Source organism: Caretta caretta, chromosome 10, assembly GCF_965140235.1.
Source record: "Caretta caretta isolate rCarCar2 chromosome 10, rCarCar1.hap1, whole genome shotgun sequence".
In the NCBI taxonomy this organism is placed as follows: Eukaryota; Metazoa; Chordata; order Testudines; family Cheloniidae; genus Caretta; species Caretta caretta.
In genome coordinates, this window is record NC_134215.1 from 7,904,154 (window position 1) to 7,931,285 (window position 27,132).

The 27,132-nt window shown below is 45.8% G+C and overlaps 1 protein-coding gene across 5 annotated transcripts in view; it reads left to right on the forward strand.

Moving 5' to 3' along the window:
- PEMT (phosphatidylethanolamine N-methyltransferase) overlaps nucleotides 1-27,132 on the forward strand; it is a 90,402-nt gene that overhangs the window by 49,963 nt on the left and 13,307 nt on the right. For all 5 annotated transcript variants that reach the window (XM_048866630.2, XM_048866629.2, XM_075117579.1 and 2 more), the window contains 2 exons: nucleotides 9,087-9,232; nucleotides 19,755-19,866. In XM_048866630.2, the coding sequence (XP_048722587.1) occupies nucleotides 9,087-9,232; nucleotides 19,755-19,866 (258 nt within the window). The remainder of the gene's footprint in view (nucleotides 1-9,086; nucleotides 9,233-19,754; nucleotides 19,867-27,132) is intronic.

Here is a 27,132-nt window from a genome sequence, read left to right on the forward strand (position 1 = left end):
AGAAGATCTATATATATATATATATATATATATATATACACACATACATACAGGTAAGTTGGAAGTTACCATACAAACTGTGAGAAACTAATTTGTTAATTGTAGTGATAATCAAGATGGCCCATTTAGACAGTGGACAAGAAGGTGTGAGGATACTTGCTTAAGGAAATAGATTCAATCTGTGTAATGACCCAGCCACTCCCAGTCTCTATTCCAACCCAAGTTAATGGTATCTAGTTTGCATATTAATTCAAGCTCAGCAGTTTCTCGTTGGAGTCTGTTTTTGAAGCTTTTCTGTTGCAGAATTGCTACCCTTAAATCTTTGACTGAGTGGCCAGAGAGGCTGAAGTGTTTTCCTACCGGTTTTTGAATGTTATGATTCCTGATGTCAGATTTGTGTCCATTTATTCTTTTGCATAGAGACTGTCCGGTTTAGCCAATGTACATGGCAGAGGGGCATTGCTGGCATATGAAGGCACATATCACATTGGTAGATGTGCAGTTGAATGAGCCCCTGATGGCGTGGCTTGATTATCACTAGAAAAGTTTTTTTTTCTCCTGCTGATAATAGCTCATCTTAACTAATTAGCCTCTCACAGTTCGTATGGTAACTTCCAACTTATCTGTATGTGTGTGTGTATGTAATATATATATATATCTTACTATATGTTCCATTCTATGCAACCGATGAAGTGAGCTGTAGCTCATGAAAGCTTATGCTCAAATAAATTTGTGAGTCTCTAAGGAGCCACAAGTCCTCCTGTTCTTTTTCTAACGAAAAGAGATGCCTTCTTCTTCTTCTTTTTTTTTTTTTTTTGAGGGTTCCTTGTAGATATGAATGGGATTGTGGGCTGTGATTGTCAACATACTGACCTAAATGACATGCAGACAGGTGCAGTTAGAAAGGTTAAGTGGTTATCAGGGAAAAGAAGCTGTGAAGAAAATGATGGGGAAAAGGAGTTGTTGATGGTAAAGGCAGGAAGAAACCATCTGCTATTCGCAAAAAGAAAAGGAGTACTTGTGGCACCTTAGAGACTAACCAATTTATTTGAGCATAAGCTTTCGTGAGCTACAGCTCACTTCATCGGATGCATACTGTGGAAACTGCAGAAGACATTATATACACAGAGACCATGAAACAATACCTCCTCCATGGTCTCTGTGTATATAATGTCTTCTGCAGTTTCCACTGAATGCATCCAATGAAGTGAGCTGTAGCTCACGAAAGCTTATGCTCAAATAAATTGGTTAGTCTCTAAGGTGCCACAAGTACTCCTTTTCTTTTTGCGAATACAGACTAACACGGCTGTTACTCTGACATCTGCTATTGTGACGCTGCTGGTTGCAGCATTCGCTGCTAGTGAATTATTGGATCTTCTACCACAATCGGCCCCCGTTGACTGAGAGGTGCGCTCGCTGCCAGTCTAATTATTCCTCTGTAGTAGGACTGCTCTGTGAATAGCAGACTCGCTGCCAGCATCATTACAGCCGCTTCCATATTTGCTGCACCTGAAATCTCTGCCAGGGAAGAGATGCTTGCATAATTCTCACTGTGATCTCCGTAAATAACCTCCCACCTCTACCTCGACTTTCCAGTTATTAAAAATCTTGCTCAGTCGTGCAGAGACATCCTCTGGCGATGCTCTCTGCCTTCCTATTTCCAGGTCTTTCATGACCATTATTAGCTCTCTGTTTTGAGAGGGTGGCTAAAATTTGTGGGGCAGATAGCAGGGAGCGCTCATTCTCACAGCAGCAACCCAACCTTCTTGACCAGGCCCTGGAGATCTTCCGAAGGAAGGTGCTTGCACAGGGCTATTACTGCAGCTCCACGGGGTCAGGCCTGAAGCCAGCGTGGGAGATTCAACTAATGCAGATTTCAGTGCCCAGTTAGCTGGTGGAGATTCACACACCCGGAGCATCAGGTTGCAGTTCTGCTCTGGAGACTGTACAGGCTTCCAGATCGTTTCTGAGTGCAGTTCAAGGTGCTGGCCTGATCAACCAGGAGTGCTGAGCCCTTTTGAAAAATCAGCTCACTGATTTCACTAGCCTAAATATGGATTTAGGAGCCTAGCTTCAGGCTTCTATTCTTGACAATCTTGTTGTTTGTTCCCTCTGTACCTGGTTGGATTCCCTTCTGCAACCTGTAGGAGAGACCTTCCTTTCCCATAAGCCCAAATAAGCTTTATTCTTGCTTTCGGTGTCTTTATACCCCTGTTAGGGCACAAGTTTGAAAATCATTCCAATCTTTATGGGCTTTATTCTCTGCAATTTCACACCTCATTCGTTAGTTTATTTGTAGTCCAAAGTTAGCGTTGAATGCATAGCAACAGAGCTGTAGCTCACGAAAGCTTATGCTCAAATAAATTTGTTAGTCTCTAAGGTGCCACAAGTACTCCTGTTCTTTTTGCGGATACAGACTAACACAGCTGCTACTCTGAAACCTGTCAATGAGCTTCTCTCTCTTACGGGAACAGGTGGGGAGATCAGGGCCTGTTACCTTGGGTTCTTAATTTAAAACCCCGCATCCATCCCAACTTACAGAAATGTGTTGTGCAACACTATTTCTTTGGACTCTGTGCGGCCTCTCCAGACTGAAGCTTATTGGAGAGTGCCTTAAGGTTTATAGAATCACAGACTTTAAAGTCAGAAGGGACCATCATGACCATCTGGTCTGACCACCTGCACATTGCAGCCACAGAACCTCGCCCGCCCACTCCTGTACTAGACCCCCTAACCTATGGCTGAGTTACTGAAGCCCTCAAATCATGGTTTAAGGAGGTAAAGTTACAGAGTATCCACCTTTTAAACTAGTTTAAAACTGCAAGTGACCCATGCCCCATGCTGCAGAGGAAGGTGTAAAACCCCCAAGGTCTCTGCCAATCTACCCCAGAGGGGAAATTCCTTCCTGACCCCAAATTCTTTTTTCTGTTTATTGAAGCAGTCAAATAATCCTTCTCTAGCATATCTGCCTATGTGACAGCCACCAGCTTGGCTGACACATCAGGGATTGAACTAGAACTAAAAGGAGGAGCTGCTGTAGCCTGAACTGATGAGCCAATGCTCGTTAGCTGTGGCTATAACAGACTCCTATCCTGTGCTGATCAGGCGCTGGGGGGCGGGGCTGTAACACACACTCATCAGTTGGTTGCACATGTTGCTTTCATTTGTAAGGACATCTGTGGGCTAGGGAAGGGGTTCCTGAAACCTTTCCCACCATGGTGACCACATCATCTGCTACTGACTCATGGACACCTCACCTCCCACTTGCAATTGCGCAACCTGACAATGATCGAGCCGTGGGCAGTCTTGCCTAATGGTTGGAGCAAGCGTCGGGCCTCTGAGTTAGAGCTGAATTCAAGGGTCAGTCCTGAAGTGGAGCCAAGGATCGGAGCTGGGAATCAGAAGCCAGGACAGAGGTGGGGGCTGGTGCTGGGACGGGACTTATAAACCAGGCTGCTAACCTTGCAGCCAGTCAGGTGCGGCGATTAATCAGGCAGTTCAGATCAGTGCTGCTGTGCCTATTAGTTGCCTAGCAGCAGAGTTAGCAGGGAAGTAGGCCAATAGCTGGTCCTAGTTGGCCAGACCCCTGATACAATCCACCTCCTCTCCCCACCTGCAGCAATTCTTTGTATGGAAAAATTAATATTGGGGAAGTATTTAATGTCTCAGTCTTGGCTTTTGGAAATGCAATCTGACAGGTGGAAACAAGAAGAAGCCGGAACCAGGAGACCTGCCAGCACTTTGTATGCCCCCAGTGAGTGCATCACTGCTCCACGGACTACTAGCTTGCTATCCACTGGGACAGTCCAGACAGTCTCTTGTATTAGGCTACACCGAGAGTGCTCTGATCTACAAGCAGGCTGCAGCTGGCAGAGCCCAGGATGAATCTTCTTGGGGGCTGAGGCAGGGCATTCTTTATGGAGGCCCCTTAGCTGTGTGCTACCCTTCTGCCAGCGGTCGAGTCACCTGAGACCTCAGCACTTCCAGAGTGCAATGCAAAACTCATCTCTGTACACAGACCTTCCCTTGATAAGAGTTGCTGAAAAGTGGCCCAGGGATGCAAATTCCTCTCCCGTGCCATTTAAGCAGCGCCACAGAACATGGTCTTCCATCAAAAAGCAGTAGTGACTTCTTAATCTTTCTGATCGGTCAGGTGCTTGGATCCCACAGTGATCCGTGCTTTAGAAATGCATACAGTAGATAGGTAGACGGCCGTTAGGTCAGTGGATCTGGGCCTCCATGCATGTGTTTTGGGATCCCCTTTGATGGCGGTCCACCCTCCTTCCCTGCCCTGATGGCACGAAACAGAGGGAAGTTCTCTGGTCGTGGGGTTTACAGCAAGAAGGGTCATTAGGTTTGAAATCCATTGCAAATAGGAACCTTATGTGGACACAGCGTGGAATTAATTGTCTCCTCCTCATCACAGATTACATGGCGCTTTGGTAGGACACGGGGCTGGTACAGTACAGATGACCTGTCCAAGACAAATGGTGCAAGGAGCATGACAAGACCTATGTTAAAAGGGTCATTTTAATGATACACCTACTATGTTTTTCATTCAAATTAAGGGCAGTTGGCTGGTGCCTTACTCACACAACAAGGGTACCGTCCAGTGCAATAAAGATTGTCTTGCAGCTGCCAACGCCATGTTATAAATGCAAAAATGATTAGAGTTGTTGAAGACTGTGTGTCGATTGTCATGGCACAAGTTAATAAATGCTTAAAAGGTTTATTTACCAATTCTGAAAAGTCCTGCAGTCATCATGTATAATGCAAATACAGGTTCTGTGCAGGAAGATATAAAACTTTACTACAGGGGAAGACAGTCCATTATCTCAGTGCAAACATGTCCCTCTTAGCTGTAAGCTAAACACCAGGGGACCAAGCAGACATGCTGATTAGAGGAACTGATGTTTGCATGAGTGTCCACGCATGAAAAGAATGGTTGAGATCATTTGGAGATAACGGTAAGGGAGGGGAAGACCCTGCCAAAACAAACCACATCACGTGCTGGCTGTGGCTGGAAAGGCCTGAGATCTGATTCTCAGTTACCTCATCCTTGCGCTTTAAGCCACCTTTGTGCTCCTTGTACTCTGGGGCCATGCAGGGGGTCCCCAGTGTAAGTTAGAGCAGACTTGTGGTTGCTGTAACATAAGGTTTAGGAAGCAGAGAATAGCCTTAGTGCCGTGTGCTCTAGCCATGCTTCTGCTATGCTCCCAATGCACCTTTTATGCTGGGGACTGGGAGTAAGACATGCAAAGCCTTGACACTAGCTCTGCACTGGCCAGAGAAGCCCCCTGCACAGAGAGTATCCTTGTGGGGGTCTTTCCTGCCCACTTTGAGACCTCTTTGCCTGCCAGAGCAGTGTAGACAGGCCCTAGCACAGTGAAGGGGAAGGACCTTAAAGCTGTGCAAAGACATTAGCGACCTAATCTGCAAACATCTGCATGACTGAAGAGTCCTGAAGCATCCCTAGAGGATTGCTTTAATAGACTGTGTATTGCTTTGCTTAAGCAAACGTGATTTTATTTTGAGGCGAGCAGCATCTGAGCCTGAGCCAGCAAAATGACAAGAGGTTGTTCTTTGCTATGGGCAGTGTCCCTTTCTTGCTGTCATCCTCCTTGTTTCACTCTGAGGTTTGTGCAGATCATTTAAAAAAAACTGGCCACACCTGCCTACCCTAACCTGCTTTGACCCAGCTGCCCCTGGGGCCATGATCAGCCTGCTCAGCCATATCCTAGTGCTGTTGAAGTCAGTGGCAGTTTTTGCATTGCCTTTGGTAGGAGCAGTTCTTGGATCTATGCACACAAATATTCCACCAGGGTTGTAAGTGGAAAGAGGTGCTGGATATAATGCTTTCTGTCAGGCCTATTTCCTTTATATGCCATGGGCAAAATATTTGATCTGGCAGATGAAAAACCTGGTTGAGATGTTCTGTTTGATGTAACTTGCTGACGTCCTCCTGCTAATACTGCTCCTTCCGGCTTGTCAGATAATTGCAACCAGAGAGTTTTGGAGTGACCTTGAGCTGGGCGGAACAGCAGGAAGTAGATGAAAGCAGCAGAAGACAGAAGAGATGATAAGATGCAATATGTGACCGTACAAGTGTTTGCCTGTAATGTTAGAAGATGCCCACATGACCACTTCGTGTGTTCCATCTGCAGCAGTATACCTGATTCTTTTGCATAGGAGAGTAGATCTGAATCCTAATTCAGGGCTCTTTAAATCACAGCATGATAGTAAATGGGCACCTTGCCTCCCTCTTTCCCCTTAACACAAATGTATAATTAGGGGGCCACATACCCTCAGACTCCCCATATAGCAGTATGTCTACACTACAAAGTTAGATCTATTTTATAGAAGTCGATTTTTAGAAACTGATTTTATACAGTCGATTGTGTATGTCCACACTAAACGTATTAAGTCGGCGGAGTGCATCCTCACTACCGTGGCTAGCATCAACTTACAGAGCGGTGCACTGTGGGTAGCTATCCCACAGTTTCCGCAGTCTCCGCTGCCCATTGGAATTCTGGGTTAAGCTCCCAATATCTGATGGGGCAAAAACATTGTCGCGGGTGGTTTTGGGTACATGTCGTCAGGCCCCCCTCCCTTCCTCCATGAAAGCAACAGCAGACAATTGTTTTGTGCCTTTTTTCCTGGGTTACCTGTGCAGACGCCATACCACGGCAAGCATGGAGCCCGCTCAGCCCACTGTACGTCTCCTGGGTGCTGCTGGCAGATGCGGTACTGCACTGCTACACAGCAGCAGCTCCCTGCTTTCGTGGCAGACAGTGCAGTAGGACTGATAGCCATCGTAGATCTCCTGGGTGCTCCTGGCAGACCTCGGTGAGGTCAATCAGGGCACCTGGACAAACATGGCTATTCTCCTCTTAGAGCACCAAATGGGAGCCAGAGACTCCAGGTCATTTTCTTCTTTAAGTTTTGTCTCGTGGAGATTCAGTCCTGCCTGGAATATCATGCAAACTGGAGGCTTCTGCCTCAGGCTGCTCTCCCAGCCGACAGCACCGCGCGGTCACGCCTACCCCTTGCTCCCAGGGCTCATGAAGCCTGGACCAGTAGTAAGGAGCCGTTCAACTATAGGCTGAGCAAGTGCAGAATGGCGGTAGAATGTGCCTTTGGATGTTTAAAAGCTCGCTGGCGCTGTTTGCTGATTAGGTCAGACCTCAGCACAGGCAACATTCCCATTGTTATTGCTGCTTGCTGTGTGGTCCCTAATATCTGTGAGAGTAAGGGGGAGACGTGTATGGCGGGGTGGGAGGTTGAGGCAAATCGCCTGGTGTCCGATTTTGAGCAGCCAGACACCAAAGCGATTAGAAGAGCACAGCAAGGTGTGCTGCGCATCAGAGAGGCTTTGAAAACCAGTTTCATGACTGGCCAGGCTTCAGTGTGACAGTTGTGTGCGTTTCTCCTTGATGCAAACCTGCCCCCTTTGTTGATTTTAATTCCCTCTAAGCCAACCACCCTGCCCCCTTCGAAATAAAGTAACTATTGTTTTGAAACCATGCATTCTTTCTTAATTTTTTTTAAAAAAAGAGATAACGGACAAGGTAGCCTGGGTTGGGTGCGGGAGGAGGATAGGACAAGGCCACATTGCTTATTGTAGCCACACTAAAAATCAAACTGTTTGAATGACAGCCTTCTGTTGCTTGGGCCATCCTCTGGAGTGGAGTGGCTGGGTGCCAGGAGCCTCCTCCTGCTGCGTTCTTGGGCGTCTGGGTGAGGAGGCTATGGAACATGGGGAGGAGGGTAAGCGGTTGTACAGTGGATGCAGCGGGAGTCTGTGCTCTTGTTGGCTTTCCTGCAGCTCCAACAGACGCTTCATCATGTCCGTTTGCTCCCCCATTAGCCTCAGCATCGCCTCTTGCCTCCGCTCTTCGCGCTCACTTAATTCTTTCCTGGCCTCTGCCACTGAATGCCTCCATGCATTAAGCTGTGCCCTATCAGTGCGGGAGGACTGCATGAGCTCGGAAAACATGTCATCGCGAGTGCAGTTTTTTTCGCCTTCTAATCTGCGATAACCTCAGGGACAAAGATGATAGGGGGAGCTTAGAAACATTCTGTACTCTATGATTCTGGGGGGACTGCATGGTCACCTGTGCTGCTGAGTTCGCCACACTGACCAAACAGGAAATTTAAATTCAAAAGTTCCCGGGGCTTTTCCTGTGTACCTGGCTAGTGCATTGGAGTTCAAAGTGCTGTCCAGAGCAGTCACAATGGAGCACTCTGGGATAGCTCCTGGAGGCCAATACCGTTGATTTGCATCCACACTACCCCAAATTCGACTCAGCAAGGTTGATTTTAGTGCTACTCCTCTCATTGGGGAGAAGTACAGAAGTTGATTTTAAGAGCCCTTTAGGTTGACGGAACTGGGTTTTTAAGTTTTTAAGTCAATAGGGCCATAAGTATTTTACTCGGTAATAAGTCAATAGAGGATTGGGCTCTAAATTTCAAAGTCAACATGTAATTGTAAACCTGGGCTTGCTTGAAGTTATTGTAGACTATATGTATCAAGTATATTCTGGGAAGAATTTCCCCACTCTTTTCACCAGTCCAGACCCACCCTCCCTCCCTCTTGAATTTCTAATCTCACGTTCCAGCTGCGAACCATTCCTGAGTATGTGTCTAACTCTGCAAAATGTTTTGTTGAGGACATACAGGGAAGGATGGACAAGATAACCCTGCAGGTCTTTCACAGCTCTTAATTCTTGTGTAAGTCCTGCCTTCCCATCAGGCTTTACAGCCCAAAGCAATAAATGTGATTTTTCCCCAGAAGCTCACGGGCGTGGGGCAAAATGCTTTTAAGCACGCTACTATTTTTAGCCCTGTGTTGGGTTCCAAGTAAAAATGACTGTCAACCACTGCTCATAAAACTCTGGCATTTGGCTTTTCTCAGGAAGTAATCAGCATGTCCGATGAGCTGTATTCAGAGCTTAGCTCCAGATGGGAAAAAAAGAGTCTTTCTACCAAATTTCTTTTCCATGTTCTATTCCCTACAGATGCCAGGAAAGCTGTTAAAGAGATGCTGCAACTAAAGGTCTCCCTTTTATTTCCCCCCCCCCCCACAGCTTCACGGAAGCCATGAGGAGCCAGCCGAAGCTGGAAGGTCTGGATTGCCTTTCTGTCTACTGCGCAGGCTTGGCTGTTCTGGGAATAGGGTTCTTGTTTGTCATCTCCAGTTTTTTAGCACTGGGATTCATCGGGACATTTTTGGGTAAGGCTGCCATTGGGCACTCCTGGTGCAGTTTTCACAAACCGTGTCTACACTATGAACTAGGGGTGTTGTTCCCAGCGTGCCAACTCCAAAGTATCCTGAACCCTCTAGGTAGGTAGTTGGCAGGGCTAAGCCGGGCTCCCGCTGCCTGTACGACTGCAGGTCCACTGCTGTTTATATTCGTGCTAGCTCTCATTGAGCTACTGTGGGTCTGGGAGTTGAAAACCCCACCCCTAAATCGTGGTGTAGATGTAGCCACAGAAAGTGGTCCTAGGGGCATCTAGCCTATATTTTTCAAAGGTGAGTAGATACTTTGGATGGCTCGGTGGTTTGGTTTTTGGGTTTTTTTGGTTGTCCAGCTTGAGATGCCATGAAGGGACAGGTGATTCTGAAATTCAGGCTCCTTTCAGGTGCCTCAACTGAGAAGCACGCCACCCAAAACTACTTGCTACCTTGGCTGTCTGACCCAGGGAGAGCAGACAGGAGACCAGTTTTTAAGATCTTGGGTAAAATTTTCAAATGTGCAGAAAGAAACTAAGTCCCACTGACTTCCAAGGAGACTTCGGTTCCTAAGTGTCCCGTTGAAGTGTCTGGGAAAAAAAGGGGACGTAGGTGCCTAAGTGACTTAGTCATTTTGAAAAATGTTACCAACCCCTCCCCCCCCCATCAGAAGGGGGGGAGGTAAAGATCATTCCCGATTTGCAAAGGGGGAAGCCGGGGCACAGAGAGATGTATTGACTCGCCTGAGGTCTTGCAAATAGGAATAGAATCCAGGGCTCCAGAATGCACAGTCTGGCCACTAGTCAGTGCTTCCTCATTCCTTAATAGATTGTACTCCGTGTTTGTTGCTCACCCAGCACTCACTGGCTTCCCACCGGCATTTGTCTGACAGCCGCCTTGTGAATAGCTCCTCCGTCACAATTTCCTCTTCCAGTTGGTGGGAACCTGATTGGCTCCTGATATCTAGAGCCTTGAAACCAGAGAGCCAGAGTCCTGGGGGTCTTATTTCCCCTCCTCCCTGTGTCCTGGCGCTGTGTAAATATGGTTATTGGGTCAGGAAATATGAGCCCATTAATAGTTTGCAGTGTTGTTGTAACCGTGTCGGTTCCAGGATATTAGAGAGACATGGTGTGTGAGGGAATATCTTTTATTGGACCAACTTCAGTTGGTGAGAGAGCCAAGCTTTTGAGCTTACACGGAGCTCTTCTTCAGGTCCCTAGATGAACAGGACTCTGAAGAAGAGATATTATTACCTCCCCCATTGTGTCTCTCTAAAACCCATAGTACTCAGCCAGCAGGTGTCACTCTAGAATGAAAATGGGTTTAATACTCCCCACATTTAGCCAGGTCTCAAATTAGTTCCATCAAACCTGAGCCATGGCTGACCCAACAGATCCTCTGGACTTGAATTTCTACTGAAAAATAAACAAATAGGAATCAGATTCAGCAGAAATGCAAAGAGTGACTCTGTTCTGCTCAGCTCTGGGAAGAGTACTCTCTCTGCATGGCTCCCGCTTAGACCATTTCTTCTGTGTGTAAAAGAGTAGGGAAGAAGGAAGATCTTGGATTTATTAACATTAGTGGCTAGCCTAGATCAAATATTGCATATTCACCTCTTCCCTCAGAAGCTCCCTCTGTCGTGAAGTTGGATTATAGCTGAGATTCCATGGTTTAGAGGCTATCACGGCTCAGCAGGGGAAAAAAATCCCACTCCCCTAATTGTGCAGAATAAGATTTCTAGGCTTGGTGTAATGCTCTCCTGACCTGGATGAGACCGTAAGCCCTTTGCCTAGCCACGACTATGGAGGTAACGTCACTTGTGCTGGTGACCTCAGATGGACAAAGCTGAGAAATCCAAGGAGAAGAATTAACGGTCGTGCAAGGGGAGAATTGGGTAGGGATGAGCAGTGCCGCTGAAACAGAGCATCCCAGAAGGGAAATGGACTTGAGTTTTATGTGGGGCCCTGGGTTCGCCCCGCTGCTCCTCAGACGTCCTTGTCAACTGCTGGAAATGGCCCACCTGGATTATCACTACAAAAGGTTTTTCCCCCACCCCCGCTCTCCTGCTGGTAATAGCTCACCTTACCTGATCGCTCTGGTTACAGTGTGTATGGTAACACCCATTGTTTCATGTTCTCTGTGTATATAAATCTCCCCCCTGTATTTTCCACTGCAGGCATCCCATGAAGTGAGCTGTAGCTCACGAAAGCTCGTGCTCAAATAAATTGGTTCGTCTCTAAGGTGCCCCAAGTCCTCCTGTTCTCTCTGCAGTAGAGTTACTGATATGTGCCACGAACTTGAACTTTACTGCAGACCCAGCTATTGCAAGTGCAGCGCTGGAGCCCTGCTGTTCTCTTTTGAGACTCACAGACTTTAGGGACCATCATGATCAGCTAGTCTGCACATCGCAGGCCACAGAACCGATCCACCCACTCCTGTTATAGACCCCTAGCCTCTGGCTGAGTTACTGAAGTCCTCAAATCATGATTTAAGGACTTCAAGTTACAGAGAATCCACCATTTACACTTGTTTAAACCCACCAGTGACCTTTGCTCCCATACTGCAGAGGAAGGCAAAAACCCCCCAGAGTCTCTGCCAGTCTGACCTAGGGGAAAATTCCTTCCCTACTCAAAATATGGCACTCCAGGACAGCAAGGAAATATTTTTCCTCTCAATTATGGAGCTCTCTTTTGAGTGTGCATTTTTACTTGTTCCTTGTAACTCTGGGCACCTGTATCTTTGAGAGAGAAGCAGGGTGAATTCTCTAGTACTGTTGGGATCTACATTTTGCTTTGGGTAAGGAAGGCTGTGTTTGATCAGCAGGAATGAGGTCATTGCATTACATCCGAGGGAGAGGGAAGCTTTGGTATAACCTGAAACACCCAACGGCCTCGAAAACGTATGGGAATAGGATTCAACCCTTCAGCAAAATCAAGGTCCCTTTTGTCTTCTGTTACAATGATGGGGGCCATATAAGCATCTGGCTAGGCAGATTAAATAATACATTTAAATTGCTTAGAAAGGGCTAAACTGTGGGAGCCTATGGATGACAATGAGTCACTCTTCCTAAACAAGTTTTTCTGTGCCACTCAATTTTCCACCCAGCAGTGTTGGATCAAGGCTCCATTTTGCGGCTGTTGAGCTTGTTCATTTCGGTTCATGCAGCTTCATTTTCTTTGTCGCCCGCAAAATAATTCTTCTCAGCGGTCACTGGGGCCAGCTCACCAGCATTTCCTTTCCTCATTGTGCCTTCACAATTGGAGCAATTTGCAGAGCTATAAACACTTGCTGGAATTCTAGTTTAATGTTCTCTTCCAGTGCGGCTTGCCCTATTTTCTGACATGCATAGTGGTGGACAGTTGTCTTAAATGAGGTAATGGGGTTTTTTGCATGCGGGAAGGAGTGTATTTTTCAGTCCCTCTGTCTCCCATCTATGCATTATTCCTTCCAGCAAGGAAAGCATTGACCGTGGTTACAAGTAAACCCAACCTGACCAAACGCTGTCAGTTGGGTTACATTGAAACTTATTAGTCTCTGCAGAGAAGCCGTGGTGGTGGGGCTTTATAACCAGCTAACGCAGAGGTGGTTTCCAGAGGAGGCTGTAGAAAGCCTGACATATATACATTAAACTGCTCTTGAACCACAGAGATACAAAATAACCCCTACAGAGTGGATGGGCACCTTGAATTCTTTCCTACAAACATAGGAGCTGAAAGCCCCAACCAAGACTGCAGATCCCAACCTTCCACTTCCTGAGAAAGGGCTGCTCCCTATTTTGGAGGCTTCCCTGAGTCTCAAGTGGGGCCCAAGGCTTGTGCGGACACTCAGCATAGGGGTAAATTTCACCCTCAAAGAAAGAGACGCTCCAGTGGACAGTCCACCAGAGGTTTCAGGGCTTGGAGAGCCAGAGTTCCCTAGTGGTTAGAGAGCTGGACTGGGACTCAGGAGACCGACCTGGGTTCTAGTCCCAGCTTGGCCAGTGGCCAAGTTTGGGTGGTCTTGGAGAAGTCACTTCTGTATCTTAGTTTCCCCACCTGTAACATGGTGCCTACCTCCTTCATAATGTGCTTTGATCTCTCCTGAAGAAAAGTGCTTTATAAGAGCTAGGGTTATTTATTGTTATGTAAAGCTTCTCCACTCCCTGTTGTCTAGATATCTTACCAGATCTGTCCCTGAGATGACCAGGCAATATTGGCATTGTTCCAGCTGAAAATGCCACAAGAAGTTCAGTCTGAGATTGGGAAAAGGTTCAGTCAAGTTCTTTGTCAATCCAGATCGGTGCCCCCAGGCCTCGTAATCTCTACCATCCTATTATTGTTCATTAAAGGGAGAAACCTGAGATCTGAGCCCCATTGAACATTGTCACAGCCCTAGCAGAAGGCTTCCTATGGACTTGGAGGCAATGCAACTGATTTCCAGCTTAGGGATATATAATTTTATTAGAGATTTTAGAAATGACATTTACCTAGAACCTGGGAAGTATCTGAGCTAGAGATCAGTCGAGCCACACATTCAGCTCCTTAACACCCCACAGTCTGAGTCTAAATTTCTGGGGTTTAAATATAGCTCATTAGCAAGACCCAGGGCCATTTACAAAATTGAGATCCATAAGAATGGCCATACTGGGTCAGATCAATGGTCCACCTAGCCCAGTATCCTGTTTTCTGACAGTGGCCAATGCCAGGTGTCCCAGAGGGAATGAACAGAACAGGTAATCATCAAATAATCCATCCCCTGTCACCCATTCCCAGCTTCTGACAAACAAGAGGCTAGGGACACCACCCGTACCCATCCTGGCTAATAGCCATCGATGGACCTATCCTCCAGGAACTTATCGAGTTCTTTTTTTAACCCTGTTATAATCTTGGCCTTCACAACATCCTCTGGCAAGCAGTTCCACAAGTTGACTGTGTTGTGTGAAAAAATACTTCCTTTTGTTTGTTTTAAACCTGCTGTCTATTAATGTCATTTGGTTCATTAATTTCATTTGCCATCCAGGTTAATCTTTCCCATATATATTTTTGGGGAAAAAATATATATGGGAAATATATATATATTTTATATACGTTTGGGATAGAAGATTTTAGCCCCTGAGCCCCCTTTTGTAAAGTGTAGCTGGGCTGACTGAGGACAGTATTTTGTCAGGAAAGGCTATTTTGGGCTGCAGAGATTGCTACATCGCTGATATTGACTAAAAGCTTCTTAGCTGAAATGGTCCATTCAGTGTTCTTGGGTTTGTTTTTCATTTCTGCACAGTGCACATTCTATCTTTGGTTTGTTACTTGTTTCAAGGGTTGGCAAATGCTCTTTCTTCCCATTATCAGCACTGCCATTGATTTAGCCTCCATACTCAGACTTCATCTCCATTGTGATTTGTCCCTGCCAAAGATAAAACACATCCGTGCAGCAAAAGCGTTTACCTTCTCCAGAAGCTCCCAGTAAAAGCAGCGTGGCATTGCCAGAAGCTTTCTTTGCCTTTGCCTTCCTCTGTATGAGGTATTCAGCTGTAGATCAGAGGCTTTTCTCCACAAAACTTCAAGCCTCTTGCAGTAAGAATTAGTTTGAAAGCAGGGCAATGGAATTGATTTGCTGTGGCCTGGTGACAAATAACATGCTTTGCTTAGCAGAGTTGTGCAAGGGATGGACATATGTTGTTGCCTCCATTAATAGAAGCCCAAATGTACTTTAATAGTCAACAGTAAACAAATCTATTGCAGGAGCAAATAGATGCGAGTGCCAGTGTTGACTGAGAGAGAGATCCCTGATTCAAGGCACGTTCACAGAGCTAGGATGTCTAGTTCCCCTTATTTGTATGTGTGGTTATTTGCAGGCAATTTATTACTTATCTGTACTATGATAGTGCCTAGAGGTCCCATCTGTGATCACGGCCCCATTGTGCTAGGCGCTGTACGTACACATAGTAAGACAGCCCTTGCTGTCTGACCAGACAAAGATGGATATAAAGACGGATCTTTGCAGGCCCTAAAAGGAGGCAGGTTTAGAAAAGAGATGACTAAGGGGGGAATATGACAGCGGTCTAGACAGTCATGAATGGTGTGGAGAAAGTGATTAGGGAAGTGTTATTTACCCCTTCACATAACACAAGAACCAGGGGTCACCTGATGAAATTAATAGGCAGCAGGTTTAAAATAAACAAAAGGAAGTACTTTACACAATGCACAGTCAACCTGTGGAACTCATTGCCAGGTGATGTTGTGAAGGCCAAAAGTATAACCGGGTTCAAAAAAGAATTAGATAAATTCCTGGAGAATAGGTCCATCAATGGCTATTAGCCAACGTAGTCAGGGACACAATCCCATGTTCTGGGTGTCCCTAAATCTCCAATGTCCAGATGCTGGGACTAGATGACGGGATAGATCACTTGATAATTGCCCTGTTCTGTTCATTCCCTCTGAAGTCTCTATCACTAGCCACTGTGAGAGACAGGATATTGGGCTACCTGGACCATTGGTCTGATCCAGTATGGCCATTCTTATGTTCTTATATTTTAAAAGCCACACGTGTGGTATTTTTTGCTGCAGGATGTCCGCATTCAGGCTGGCCAAAATGAATGCCAGTTTGTTTTTCCTAGGACTTGCTTTTGAAGAAAGGTATTCAAGATGATTTGGTGTAGTGTTCCTTTTGTTTTTTAACTGTGATGATTTAGGTCAGAGATCCCACTGAGTAGTGGTGATGGCCTGAGGAATGTTAATAGCAGGCTCCACAAACTCACGGGGCTGCTGCGTGTGTGTTTGTTTGGAACAGGGATTCGCAAATTATGCAGCATTTGCCTCCCTGGAGATCTATGCACTGAAGCCCCAACAAGGCATAACTCCACCGATAAGCCAATGCCAGCAAGATAGGTGCATTTTTTTGCCGTTGAGCCTTGGAGGAGCTAGCATTGTGCAATGAATGGAGGCATTGACAGACAAACACAAAGACAGGAGGGTAAAAAAATATTTGGCACATGGATACACCCTGAAGAAGGTGCAGGAATTGGCGGTGAGACTGAGTCCGTGGTGCATATGTAGCAGGACATACGGTGTCAGTGGTATTTGTGGTGAAGCCTGGAGCATTTCAACACAGTCTATAGAAGTGACTCAGAAGAAGATTGCCAAGCAACTAAGAGAACAGCTCAAATGTATAACATTTGTACCAGGCAATTATTACACTTAGTCGCATATAGCCAAAGCCAGCAAGCCTGGTCTAATTGGACAGGAGCTGTATAATCTTGGAAGCAAATGTTTTGCACTGTGTGAGGCCAAGGAAAATGCAGGATGATCCATGTAATAACGGTAATAATAATGATAATGGCTTGCCCTCCTATAGTGCTTTTTATCTGCAGATCTCCAAGCACTTTACAAACGTATATTGAGCCCACTGCACTCTTGGGAGGTATGGAAGCACGTATAAAGCACAGAGATTAAGTGGCTTGCCAAAGGTCTCAGAGCAAGTTGATGACAGCACTGGGAATAATGACAGGTTTCGGAGTAGCAGCCGTATTAGTCTGTATTCGCGAAAAGAAAAGGAGTACTTTTGGCACCTTAGAGACTAACAAATTTATACATCCGATGAAGTGAGCTGTAGCTCACGAAAGCTTATGCTCAAATAAATTTGTTATTCTCTAAGGTGCCACAAGTACTCTCTTTCTTTTCACTGGGAATAAGACACAGGAGTCCTGACTCCCAGGTCTAATCATGCTCTGGCCTGTTTTATTCTGATTATCAATGTTGCTTTTCTGCCCTGATGACCAGCCTCAGAAGCTTAATTGTGCCTTAATATGCTTATTTTGTTTTGCAAATTAAGCCATGCAGGAGTGACATCTCCTCCTATATCAGGGCCCTGAATGAGGAGAGATGTGTTGGAGGTAGAACCAACAAAGCATTTCAGATACCTGTTCTAAAATCTGACTGATTCCTACATTAAAGCTTCTGGGATATGCCCGAGGTCAATGTATGATTAGACAGGCTGCCATGTACTGTCCAGCCCTCTTAGGCCTTGTCTACATGGGGAAATTGACCAGAATAGCTATAGTGGAATAGCTTCCCACCTGGAGTCTTGGCAGTGTGCTAATCCAGAAAAAAGTAGTTTTTATTCTGAAATAGGGTCCACATGGGAAGCTATTCTGCAATAACTATTCCAGTCAATTTCCTGGGGAGAGACAAGCCCCTTACCCTGAAATCATTTTTTCATTTAGTCCTTCATTCACTCCAAGCAGAGATCTTGCTATAACCCATATTGCAGTCTGCGCTTGATGGAAGTTGAAACTTTTGATTCTACTTCACTGTTGGTGGAGTATCTCTCTGTCCCACTTCTCTGGAGCCACGTAGCAATGGATTTCTTTCTAGGAGATTATGTTCTTCAGAGCTTCCATATATACAACAAATATTCTCCCCCACCCGCCCCCCACACACACTTTAAGGTCCCACGTGGGCGACAACCCTGCATTCCCTTCTGTATCCCAAAATAAAATTTAAAAGCAGTTCAAGCTTTGCTTTGCATGCCATATTCTTTCCAGTCTGTTTTCAAAGCGATATGAATGAGTCACCATAAGATAGCGGTGTAAGATCGATTTATCAGCGCTCACCTGCTGCTGAATGGATCGGGAGGTGCTGCAGTTCGGGTTTGAGGCGCTTTCATGGAGTTGCATCCAGCATGATTTGGCCCCATGCATCCGTTGTGCCATGACATTGAAAAGCGTATGGTAGATGCTTGCAAGGAAAGCCCTAAGAACACTGTATTACAGCTCTGATCAAGGACAAAATGGAATGTAGAGCGTTGAGTTTTCTTTGTGAACTTCATGAATTGTAGTGGCTTATGAAAGTAAGAGCCTGCTAAGCCCTAAGTAGAGACAGGTACATTGTAGGCTTCCCTGCACTCATGCATAGTCAATACACATCAGGTATTCCAGTGATGAGTGGCAATATAAAACCCTAAGATGGAGCCTGAGCCACAGAATTCTCTCTTGTCTTGCACCCCACCATGATAGTCACCAATGTACCTAAAAACTGACCTGCAGTTCCAGTACTATTCCTGTTCAGGTGACCCTCATGAGCAAATGCAGTCACATTGTGTGATGACGTGGGGTGGCTAAATATCCAGACAGGACTCATCTGAGACCATTGTAACCAAGTCTTCAGAGGAGAAAAGTTAGTCCATTAATTTTCTGGCATATAAACAGCAGGCAATAAAATACATCACTGAGGGTTGTTAATGTACTTTTATAATGATTAATTTCTAGATGTTATGAAGATGTGACGTTTAGTGATATAAAAACCACAGATATTGCCATATCAGAAGAGTTCAGTGATTCATCTGGACTTATTCTTTCTATCTATCCATCACATTTCTAAGGCATTTTACCATCATTCTGTCTAAGCACTGACCATGTCTCTGGCAGTGACTAATACCACATCCTTCATAGGAACTGCCAATTCTCGTAAAACATGCTATTCTGCGTTGTTGTGTCAAGGGGATCAGGTTCTTCCTGACCTGCAGCTGGTGATCCCTTGAAGCCTAAATATTAGTTGCTCTTGTGGTTTTCATCCCACATAGTGTCACTGAAGATGCTATTTTAAACCTATAAATGTTGGGAATATATATATAATATAAAAAACAACCTAGAGGGCTTGGACATAAGAACAGCAATACTGGGTCAGACCAAAGATCCATCTAGCTTAGTATCCTTTCTTCCAACAGTGGCCAATGCCAGGTGCCCCAGAGGGAGTGACCAGAACAGGTAATCATCAAGTGGTCCATCCCCTGTTGCCCATTCCCAGCTTCTGGCAAACAGAGGCTAGGGACACCATTCCTGACCATCCTGGCTAATAGTCATCGATGGACCTATCCTCCAGGAACTTATCTAGTTCTTTTTTTAACCCTGTTATAATCTTGGCCTTCACAACATTCTCTGGCAAGGAGTTCCCACAAGTTGATTATGTGTTGTGTGAAAAAATACTTCCTTTTGTTTGTTTTAAACCTGCTGCCTATTAATTTAATTTGGTGACCCCTAGTTGGTGTGTTATGAAAAGGAGTGAATAACACTTCCTTATCTACTTTCTCCAAACCAGTCATGATTTTATAGTCATGATTTTATCTCCCCTTAGTCATCTCTTTTCCAAGCTGAAAAGTCCCAGTCTTACTAATTTCTCCTCATACGGAAGCCGTTCCATACCCCTAATTATTTTTGTTGCCCTCTTCTGACCCTTTTCCAATTCCAACCCTCTTTGGCCTGACAAGGACAGAAAAGGGATTGCAGAGGAAACCCCAGTGCCTCTATCCCCTACCAAAAAATACCAGCTCAGTACATTGTGATGTTAGAGTGGAGATGAAAAACTGAGCAGCAAGCGTGCTGAGTAAAGGCTGTACAGAGAAGGCAGCAGAGTGGAAAGGAGAGATCCCAGGTAGCTTAGACTAGGGAGGTATGTAATGACCCAGCTGTCCTTGAGCCCCTGCTGCGTCCCAGTGACCCTCTGGTGTGCTTGATCAATATTTAACACTAAACTCTTTTTATTGTTCACAGGCGATTACTTTGGCATCCTGAAGGAGGAGAAAGTGACAAGCTTCCCTTTTAATGTAATGGACAATCCCATGTACTGGGGAAGCACTGCCTGCTACCTTGGCTGGTCCATCATGTGAGTACAGCTCTGGGCAGTCGTGGGCCACAGCCTCTTCACCTCGTTCTTTCATCATTCTCTAGAGTCAGTGGCAGTGTTCACTGGGTCTAATTTAGGGCTGAGCTTGTGACATGCTGGCCAGGTTAGCTGGGGAGGGCATTTGCCGCTTTGTGGGAGCTGGCTCATAAGTGCCGCTTGGTTATTACACTCTCCTTGGTGTGTAAGTGAAATCCTGCCTTGTCCTATTGCTGATACTCAGGGAGGAGTAGGGAAGGATGTGAGGAGTCTTTCACTCATGTAAGAAGCAGGGAAGGATCTCTCCGGAGAGGGCTAGGAGGTCCACTGAGACAATGCCCCACACACCACGTCCTTGGAGTTCCTAGCTGTTGAGCATGTATGATGCAGCAGGCAGCAAACATTAGCTAGGCCTGCATTGTGCTCCTCAGAAAAACCATGAGAAGTGTGAGGAGGCCCAGCTGGAGCCATCCTGCCTTGCAATACTGGATTGGGGCTGGAACTTGTGGGGCTGGAACTGACAGCAGTATTCCTACCAGGAGCACAATGGACTATCTCTGGAGACAGAGGAGAACTCCTTCAGGGTGGGATTGTCCCAAGACCCCATAGGCGGCTCTAGCCATTGTGGCCAGCCACTAGGGGGAGACATGAGCGCCCACGCCGGGCGGGTATATTACACGTGAAAGTGGTGGAACTATTTCCTGAGTCGTTTCTGCGGAGCGACGATGTGGAGGTGGCTCATTAAAGTTACTCAAAACATCCTGGAGAGGTGGCAAAGGTAAAAGCTTGCAACAGGGAAGTTCTCTAAATGTTCTGAACTGTGGGGACAATCTGGTAATGTAGGGAAAGTGCCATGCATTCTGGCTTTTAATTTGCCGAGTATTATCCCACAATCACATAAATCACTCGTCACCCGCGGATATGTTTAGCACTAATTTGAACAAAATAAATACTCTCCACATTCTAGAAAGACAATACTGATCTTGGCATCTGATCTTCTGCAGCGTGGAGTCCTTGGCCAACTCTGCAGAATGGAAAAAATCAACATCCAGGGCCAAATGTATTCCTGGTGTAACTCTACAGAAACTAAGAAATTGACACTGAGAATCAGTATGGTCCAATAATTACCTTTAAAAAGGAAAAAGACTGGAGGACTATGGGAACCTTGCAAGAACACTCCTTGGGTAGCATAACAAAGTTTAATAGACTGATTGGGAGAAAAATTAATGGTATGTGGTCTGGCAACTAATGAACAATATGGTCTGTGCTGTATTCTAAGTTTGAAGTGGTTTTTGTGTAATATTGTGTTTAATTTTAGTTGCCCAGTAGCAAACAACAACCACCACAAGTTATATTGGGAACTCAGATCCATACAACATCACAAGCTATTTATTATTTGTTACTGTACCTGCCACGCAGGAGTACAACAAAATAGAAACTAATTTGGTGATTTAATGACTATATAAAGCCCTGTTTCTTCATTTTCTGCCTTTAATGAATATTGTACTGGTGTAACTCAGTTACAAGTCTTCTCTCCTGGGTGCTTCCCTACTGTACATTTTGCACCTGGACTGCCCACTGAGGTCAGGAGAGCTCTGCCCAGAAGGGGCTAATCCAACTCCTGTTGAAATTGATGGGACATGGTTTGGGTCTCAAAAGAGTGAAGACTGTGTCCTGGAGATGGTGTCAGAGAGAGCGCTCTCCACAGGTGATGCAGTGAGGATGTTGTTGGTGAGAACTCCGCGTACAGGATCAGTGCATGCAATGCAATGGAAATTAGGTTGGCGGGAGCTTGCAAGGGGGACCAGGTGCAGAAGATACAACAGAGCCAGCGCTGGTAGGAGCTCCAACAGCAAGACGCAACCCAGATGCCACTGGTGGGAGCAGCCCATGCAAAGGATGCAGGGGAGAGCCACGTGACAGAGTCCAGAGGAGAGCTCAGCTGTAAATGGCTGTAAAGAGGCTTTTTAAAATCAACATAAACATTTCCAGGTCTCTTAGGAAACGAATCAGACTTTGCAGAGCTACTGAAGCCCCGGCTCCATCTCTAGGGTCGTCCTCTGTCAGAAGCAGAGAGCAGACTCTGATTTTTTTTGTATGTTGCCGAGCTTGATTCTCAGCAATACAGGCCTTGATTCTCCAGTTACGCACATGCTTTATTTACGCAGTGAGAGCAGTCCCATTCCTAAGTGGTCGCAGTAGTTTGCTTGAGGGCTATCTGAAAAGGCTGCCCCTATAAATGATTTACTAGGGGAGGAAGGATTTTAAAACCAGTTGCTTTTAGTGCATACAAGGCCTTCGAAATCTCTGAGTGTTAAATAGATGTGTAGGGAGACACCCCACCGTCCCAAAAATATTTTGTAGTGGTTAATTATCCTATCGTCTGTTCTTTAAAAGATGGCCCACTGGATCCTGAAGACTAAGAGCTTGATCATACATGCAGTGTGTGTCACATAAAACAGACTGTATTTATGAGTACCTGAGTTGTAGATGATTTTTCGAGGTGTGTCGTGGATGATTGTCAGCATATCTTCCAGCGAGTTCAGGCCCTTAATTCTGAGAAAGCGACAGTATCCAGTCATATGACGCATCCCCTTCTCCCCCGCAAACTCACACAAGCCTTCTTTCTCAGTTACAGTTTCTGCTCTTTTAATTAGCTGCTAAATGGGAAGTATGATGAGCTGCTGATGCTTCTTAATGACTCCATAAAATAAAGATGCATAAGGCACCAACAGAGCCTTGCAGCGTATCCTGGAGGAGTAAATGGAAGCAGGCACAGGACAGAGCTGTGTGGGTGGAGGCTTTCACGGCTGCTACAAGGAATCTCTCTGAAGGCTGGAGAAATGACAGGCATTATCTGTGTGGATCCAAAGAGGAGCTTAGAGACATAGCATCAGTTAACAGGCCTGTTGGCGTGAGGCCTGTTGGCGTGACACCAGTTGGGCACACACTAAATTATGTCTCCCAATCCATCCATTGAAATGGAAATCATTTCAGAGGGACTTGGAAGCCAAGGCCCTCAGTTAACCCAGTGGCTTCTCAGAGCGTTTGGGAGAGACGGGGAGTGAAAAGTCTGAATAGAATTAACACTCCAAAAAGGCAGCATGACAGGCCCAGAGGCCTTTTCTAGGTTTTTTGGGATGCCAGCTTTCAAAGCAGCCTCAGATGGCACTGTAGCGATCTGTGTAAGCAAAATGCTCATGCCCATCAGGTAGGGTGACCCAGATAGCAAGTGTGAAAAATCGGGACGGGGGTGGGGGGTAATAGGCGCCTATATAAGACAGAGCCCCAAACATCAAGACCATTCCTATAAAATCGGGACATCTGGTCACCCTACCGTCAGGCTTTTTGAAATACAGGTATCTGATTTGCACATGCCCATGAAGATTTGCACACACAAATGGGAACATGCAGATAACCTGTGTGCAGAAGGGGAGGCCCTTGGAAGATTTGGCCCTTTGAGTAGAAGGCTCTGCAGAAAACTGACGGATGAGGGCAAAAAGCCCTGTACAAATGTCCCCTCCGTTTTGTGCTGATTATGGTGTCTCTGAAGATGTGCAAACCCATTGCATGAAATACAATCATCTTCGCCATGGGAAGGGTCTACATTACCCTCTGTCCTTGTTACATACACAGACCTGGCCATCTTTGGATTGTTCTCTTCTCCTAGGACCTCCTTTCAAGTTTCTGAGGTATCTGTAGCAAAGGGTTGCTGTGCAAGAGACCTTCATTATTATTCTCATGACAGGGGTGCTTAGCGGCCAAACTCTGAGCAGGCTTCCATTGTGCTAGGTACTGTAGAAAGGCACAGGAATCAAACCGAGTCCATATCCCAAAAGCTTTCAGTCTAAACCGACGCAACGCACAAAGGAAAACGGGCAAAGGGAAAGCAGGTGACTTCCCCAAGATCCTGCAGCAGAGCTGGAAATAGACCCCCAGCCTCCCGATTCCCAGTTGAGAGCCCAGTCACTGCCTCTCAGAGCTAGCTCTTCGATTGCGATGTAAACTGACCTTCCCTTGGGAGTTGGCATGGGGCTCTCTGGCTTTGAGCTGGGCAGGAGCTGACTTCCCCTCCTGCAAAATAATTTTGTTATTTCTAAACTTATTCCTGTTCCACACTGGGACAAAACTGAGACCTCCTGATATTTTCATAGAGAGAGAGAGACCCCAGAACAGCCCATTGCTCTGGGCACTCACCTGGGTGATAGGAGACTGGGGGATTAAGTCCCTGCTCTTGAACCTGAATCTCCTACATACCAGGGGAGTGCCCTAACTCTGGGCAAGTGGCTGTTCTGGGGTTTTGACCAGAAATACTGTCTTGGACCCAAGAAACTCCTACAGTCCTGCATAAAGTTTTGGTTTGGACAAACTGGCCTTTTCCAACTGTTTTGTTGAAAAATTCCCACCAGCTCTATTTCGACTCCTCAGCCTGGCCTGCCTAGATAGGTGAATGCTGGCATTTTGTGCCCACTCTCTCAGGCAGAGGCTTGGGATGAAGATAGATACTGGCCATGTTTTTCTAAGAACATCCTCTTGCCAGTCAGGCTATCTGCACATTAAAAGACTGGTATTGGCTCTGGTCCTTCTCCCAGCTAGGAGGTTTATGGACACTTAGATTCATAGATATTAAGGTCAGAAGGGACCATTACGATCATCTAGTCCAACCTTTTGCACAACGCAGGCCACAGAATCTCACCCACCCACCCACTCCTGCGAAAATCTCTCACCTATGTCTGAGCTATTGAAGTCCTCAAATCGTGGTTTAAAGACTTCAAGGAGCAGAGAATTCTCCAGCAAGTGACCCGTGCCCCATGCTACAGAGAAAGGTGAAAAACCTCCAGGGCCTCTTCCAATCTGCCCTGGAGGAAAATTCCTTCCCGACCCCAAATATGGCGATCAGCTAAACCCTGAGCATATGGGCAAGATTCACCAGCCAGATGCCCAGGAAAGAATTTTCTGTAGTAACTCAGATCCCACCCCATCCAACATCCCATCACAGGCCATTGGGCCTATTTAACTTGAATATTTAAAGATCAATTAATTGCGAAAATCATGTTATCCCATCATACTATCTCCTCCATAAACTTATTGAGTCTAATCTTAAAGCCAGATAGGTCTTTTGCCCCACTGCTTCCCTTGGAAGGCTGTTTCAGAACTTCACTCCTCTGATGGTTAGAAACCTTTGTCTAATTTGAAGTCTAAGCTTCCCAATGATCAGTTTATATCCATTTGTTCTTGTGTCCACATTGGTACTGAGCTTAAATAATTCCTCTCCCTCTCCGGTATTTATCTCTCTGATATATTTATAGAGAGCAATCCTATCTCCCCTCAACCTTCTTTTAGTTAGGCTAAACAAGCCAAGCTCCTTGAGTCTCCTTTCATAGGACAGGTTTTCCATTCCTCGGATCATCCTAGTAGCCCTTCTCTGTACCTGTTCCAGTTTGAATTCATCCTTCTTAAACATGGGAGACCAGAACTGCACACAGTATTCCAGGTGAGGTCTCACCAGTGCCTTGTATAATGGACACTGGCAGCATGTGCGGAAGGACCCAGACAAGATTAGTTGGTCTGTCCTGTCTAATGCTGCTATGGCAGAGCCTGCAATGCAAGAGGTAGAGCCTGATTTTATCTGCGTCCTGAAGTACACATGACGGGAGTAGGGCTGAAATACTCTGTTTTCACAAGAACGTTGACTCAGACTCCTGGAGGAGTCAGTGGGACTCAGTGAGATTGCCATGAAATTTGAGGCCAGGCAGCAGTTGCTCTTCCCCGTGTGCAAAATCATTTAAAGAAAACTGTTGGCAGCCAGCCACTTCCCCATAAGAAGGGCAGTCGGTGTCTTTGTAGCCTTTCTTTGGGGTGCATAGAATGCACAGTGCACTTGTTCTGTCTGTGGGGTGGGGGGGCGTTGTACTCCAAACAAAAAAAGATCATTTTTTCCCTGCAAACTGAGAGGGAAAAGAATTGTGTGTCAAACAAATCATTTTGTCCAACCGAAAATGAAGTTTCTTTTTTTCCTGAAAAGAAAGGAAATTTTGAAACAAAAAGGTGAAAAATTGAAACGTTTGGTTTCCGAAAGTCGGAATGAAAAGTCATTTAGATTTTTGGAGGATTTTTGCTTGTTTGGTTTGTTAGTTTTTTTTTTTTTTGGTATTGAAACAATTTGACAAATTTGACACAAATTTGCAAAATCTTTCACTTGACCTGACTCTGCATTTTTCTGGGGAGAAAGAAGTTTAATCTGAAAAGTTTTGTCCAGCTTTACAATAGACTGATTAGCAGAGTCTGCTTAGAATCATAGAATATCAGGGTTGGAAGGGACCTCAGGAGGTCATCTAGTCCAACCCCCTGCTCAAAGCAGGACCAGTCCCCAACTAAATCATCCCAGCCAGGGCTTTGTCAAGCCTGACCTGAAAAACTTCTAAGGAAGGAGATTCCACCACCTCCCTAGGTAACGCATTCCAGTGTTTCACCACCCTCCTAGTGAACAAGTTTTTCCTAGTATCCAACCTAAACCTCCCCCACTGCTACTTGAGACCATTACTCCTTGTTCTGTCATCTGCTACCACTGAGAACAGTCTAGATCCATCCTCTTTGGAACCCCCTTTCAGGTAGCTGAAAGAAGCTATCAAATCCCCCCTCATTCTTCTCTTCTGCAGACTAAACAATCCCAGTTCCCTCAGCCTCTCCTCATAAGTCATGTGTTCCAGTCCCCTCATCATTTTTGTTGCCCTCAGCTGGACGTTTTCCAATTTTTCCACATCCTTCTCGTAGTGTGGGGCCCAAAACTGGACACAGTACTCCAGATGAGGCCTCACCAATGTCGAATAGAGGGGAACGATCACGTCCCTCGATCTGCTGGCAATGCCCCTACTTATACATCCCAAAATGCCATTGGCCTTCTTGGCAACAAGGGCACACTGTTGACTCATACCCAGCTTCTCTTCCACTGTAACCCCTAGGTCCTTTTCTGCAGAACTGCTGCCAAGCCATTCAGAACCTAGTCTGCAGCGGTGCATGGGATTCTTCAGTCCTAAGTGCAGGACTCTGCACTTGTCCTTGTTGAACCTCATCAGATTTCTTTTGGCCCAATCCTCCAATTTGTCTAGGTCCCTCTGTATCCTATCCCTACCCTCCAGCGTATCTACCTCTCCTCCCAGTTTCGTGTCATCTGCAAACTTGCTGAGGGTGCAAACCACGCCATCCTCCAGATCATTTATGCAGATATTGAACAAAACCGGCCCAAGGACCAACCCTTGGGGCACTCCA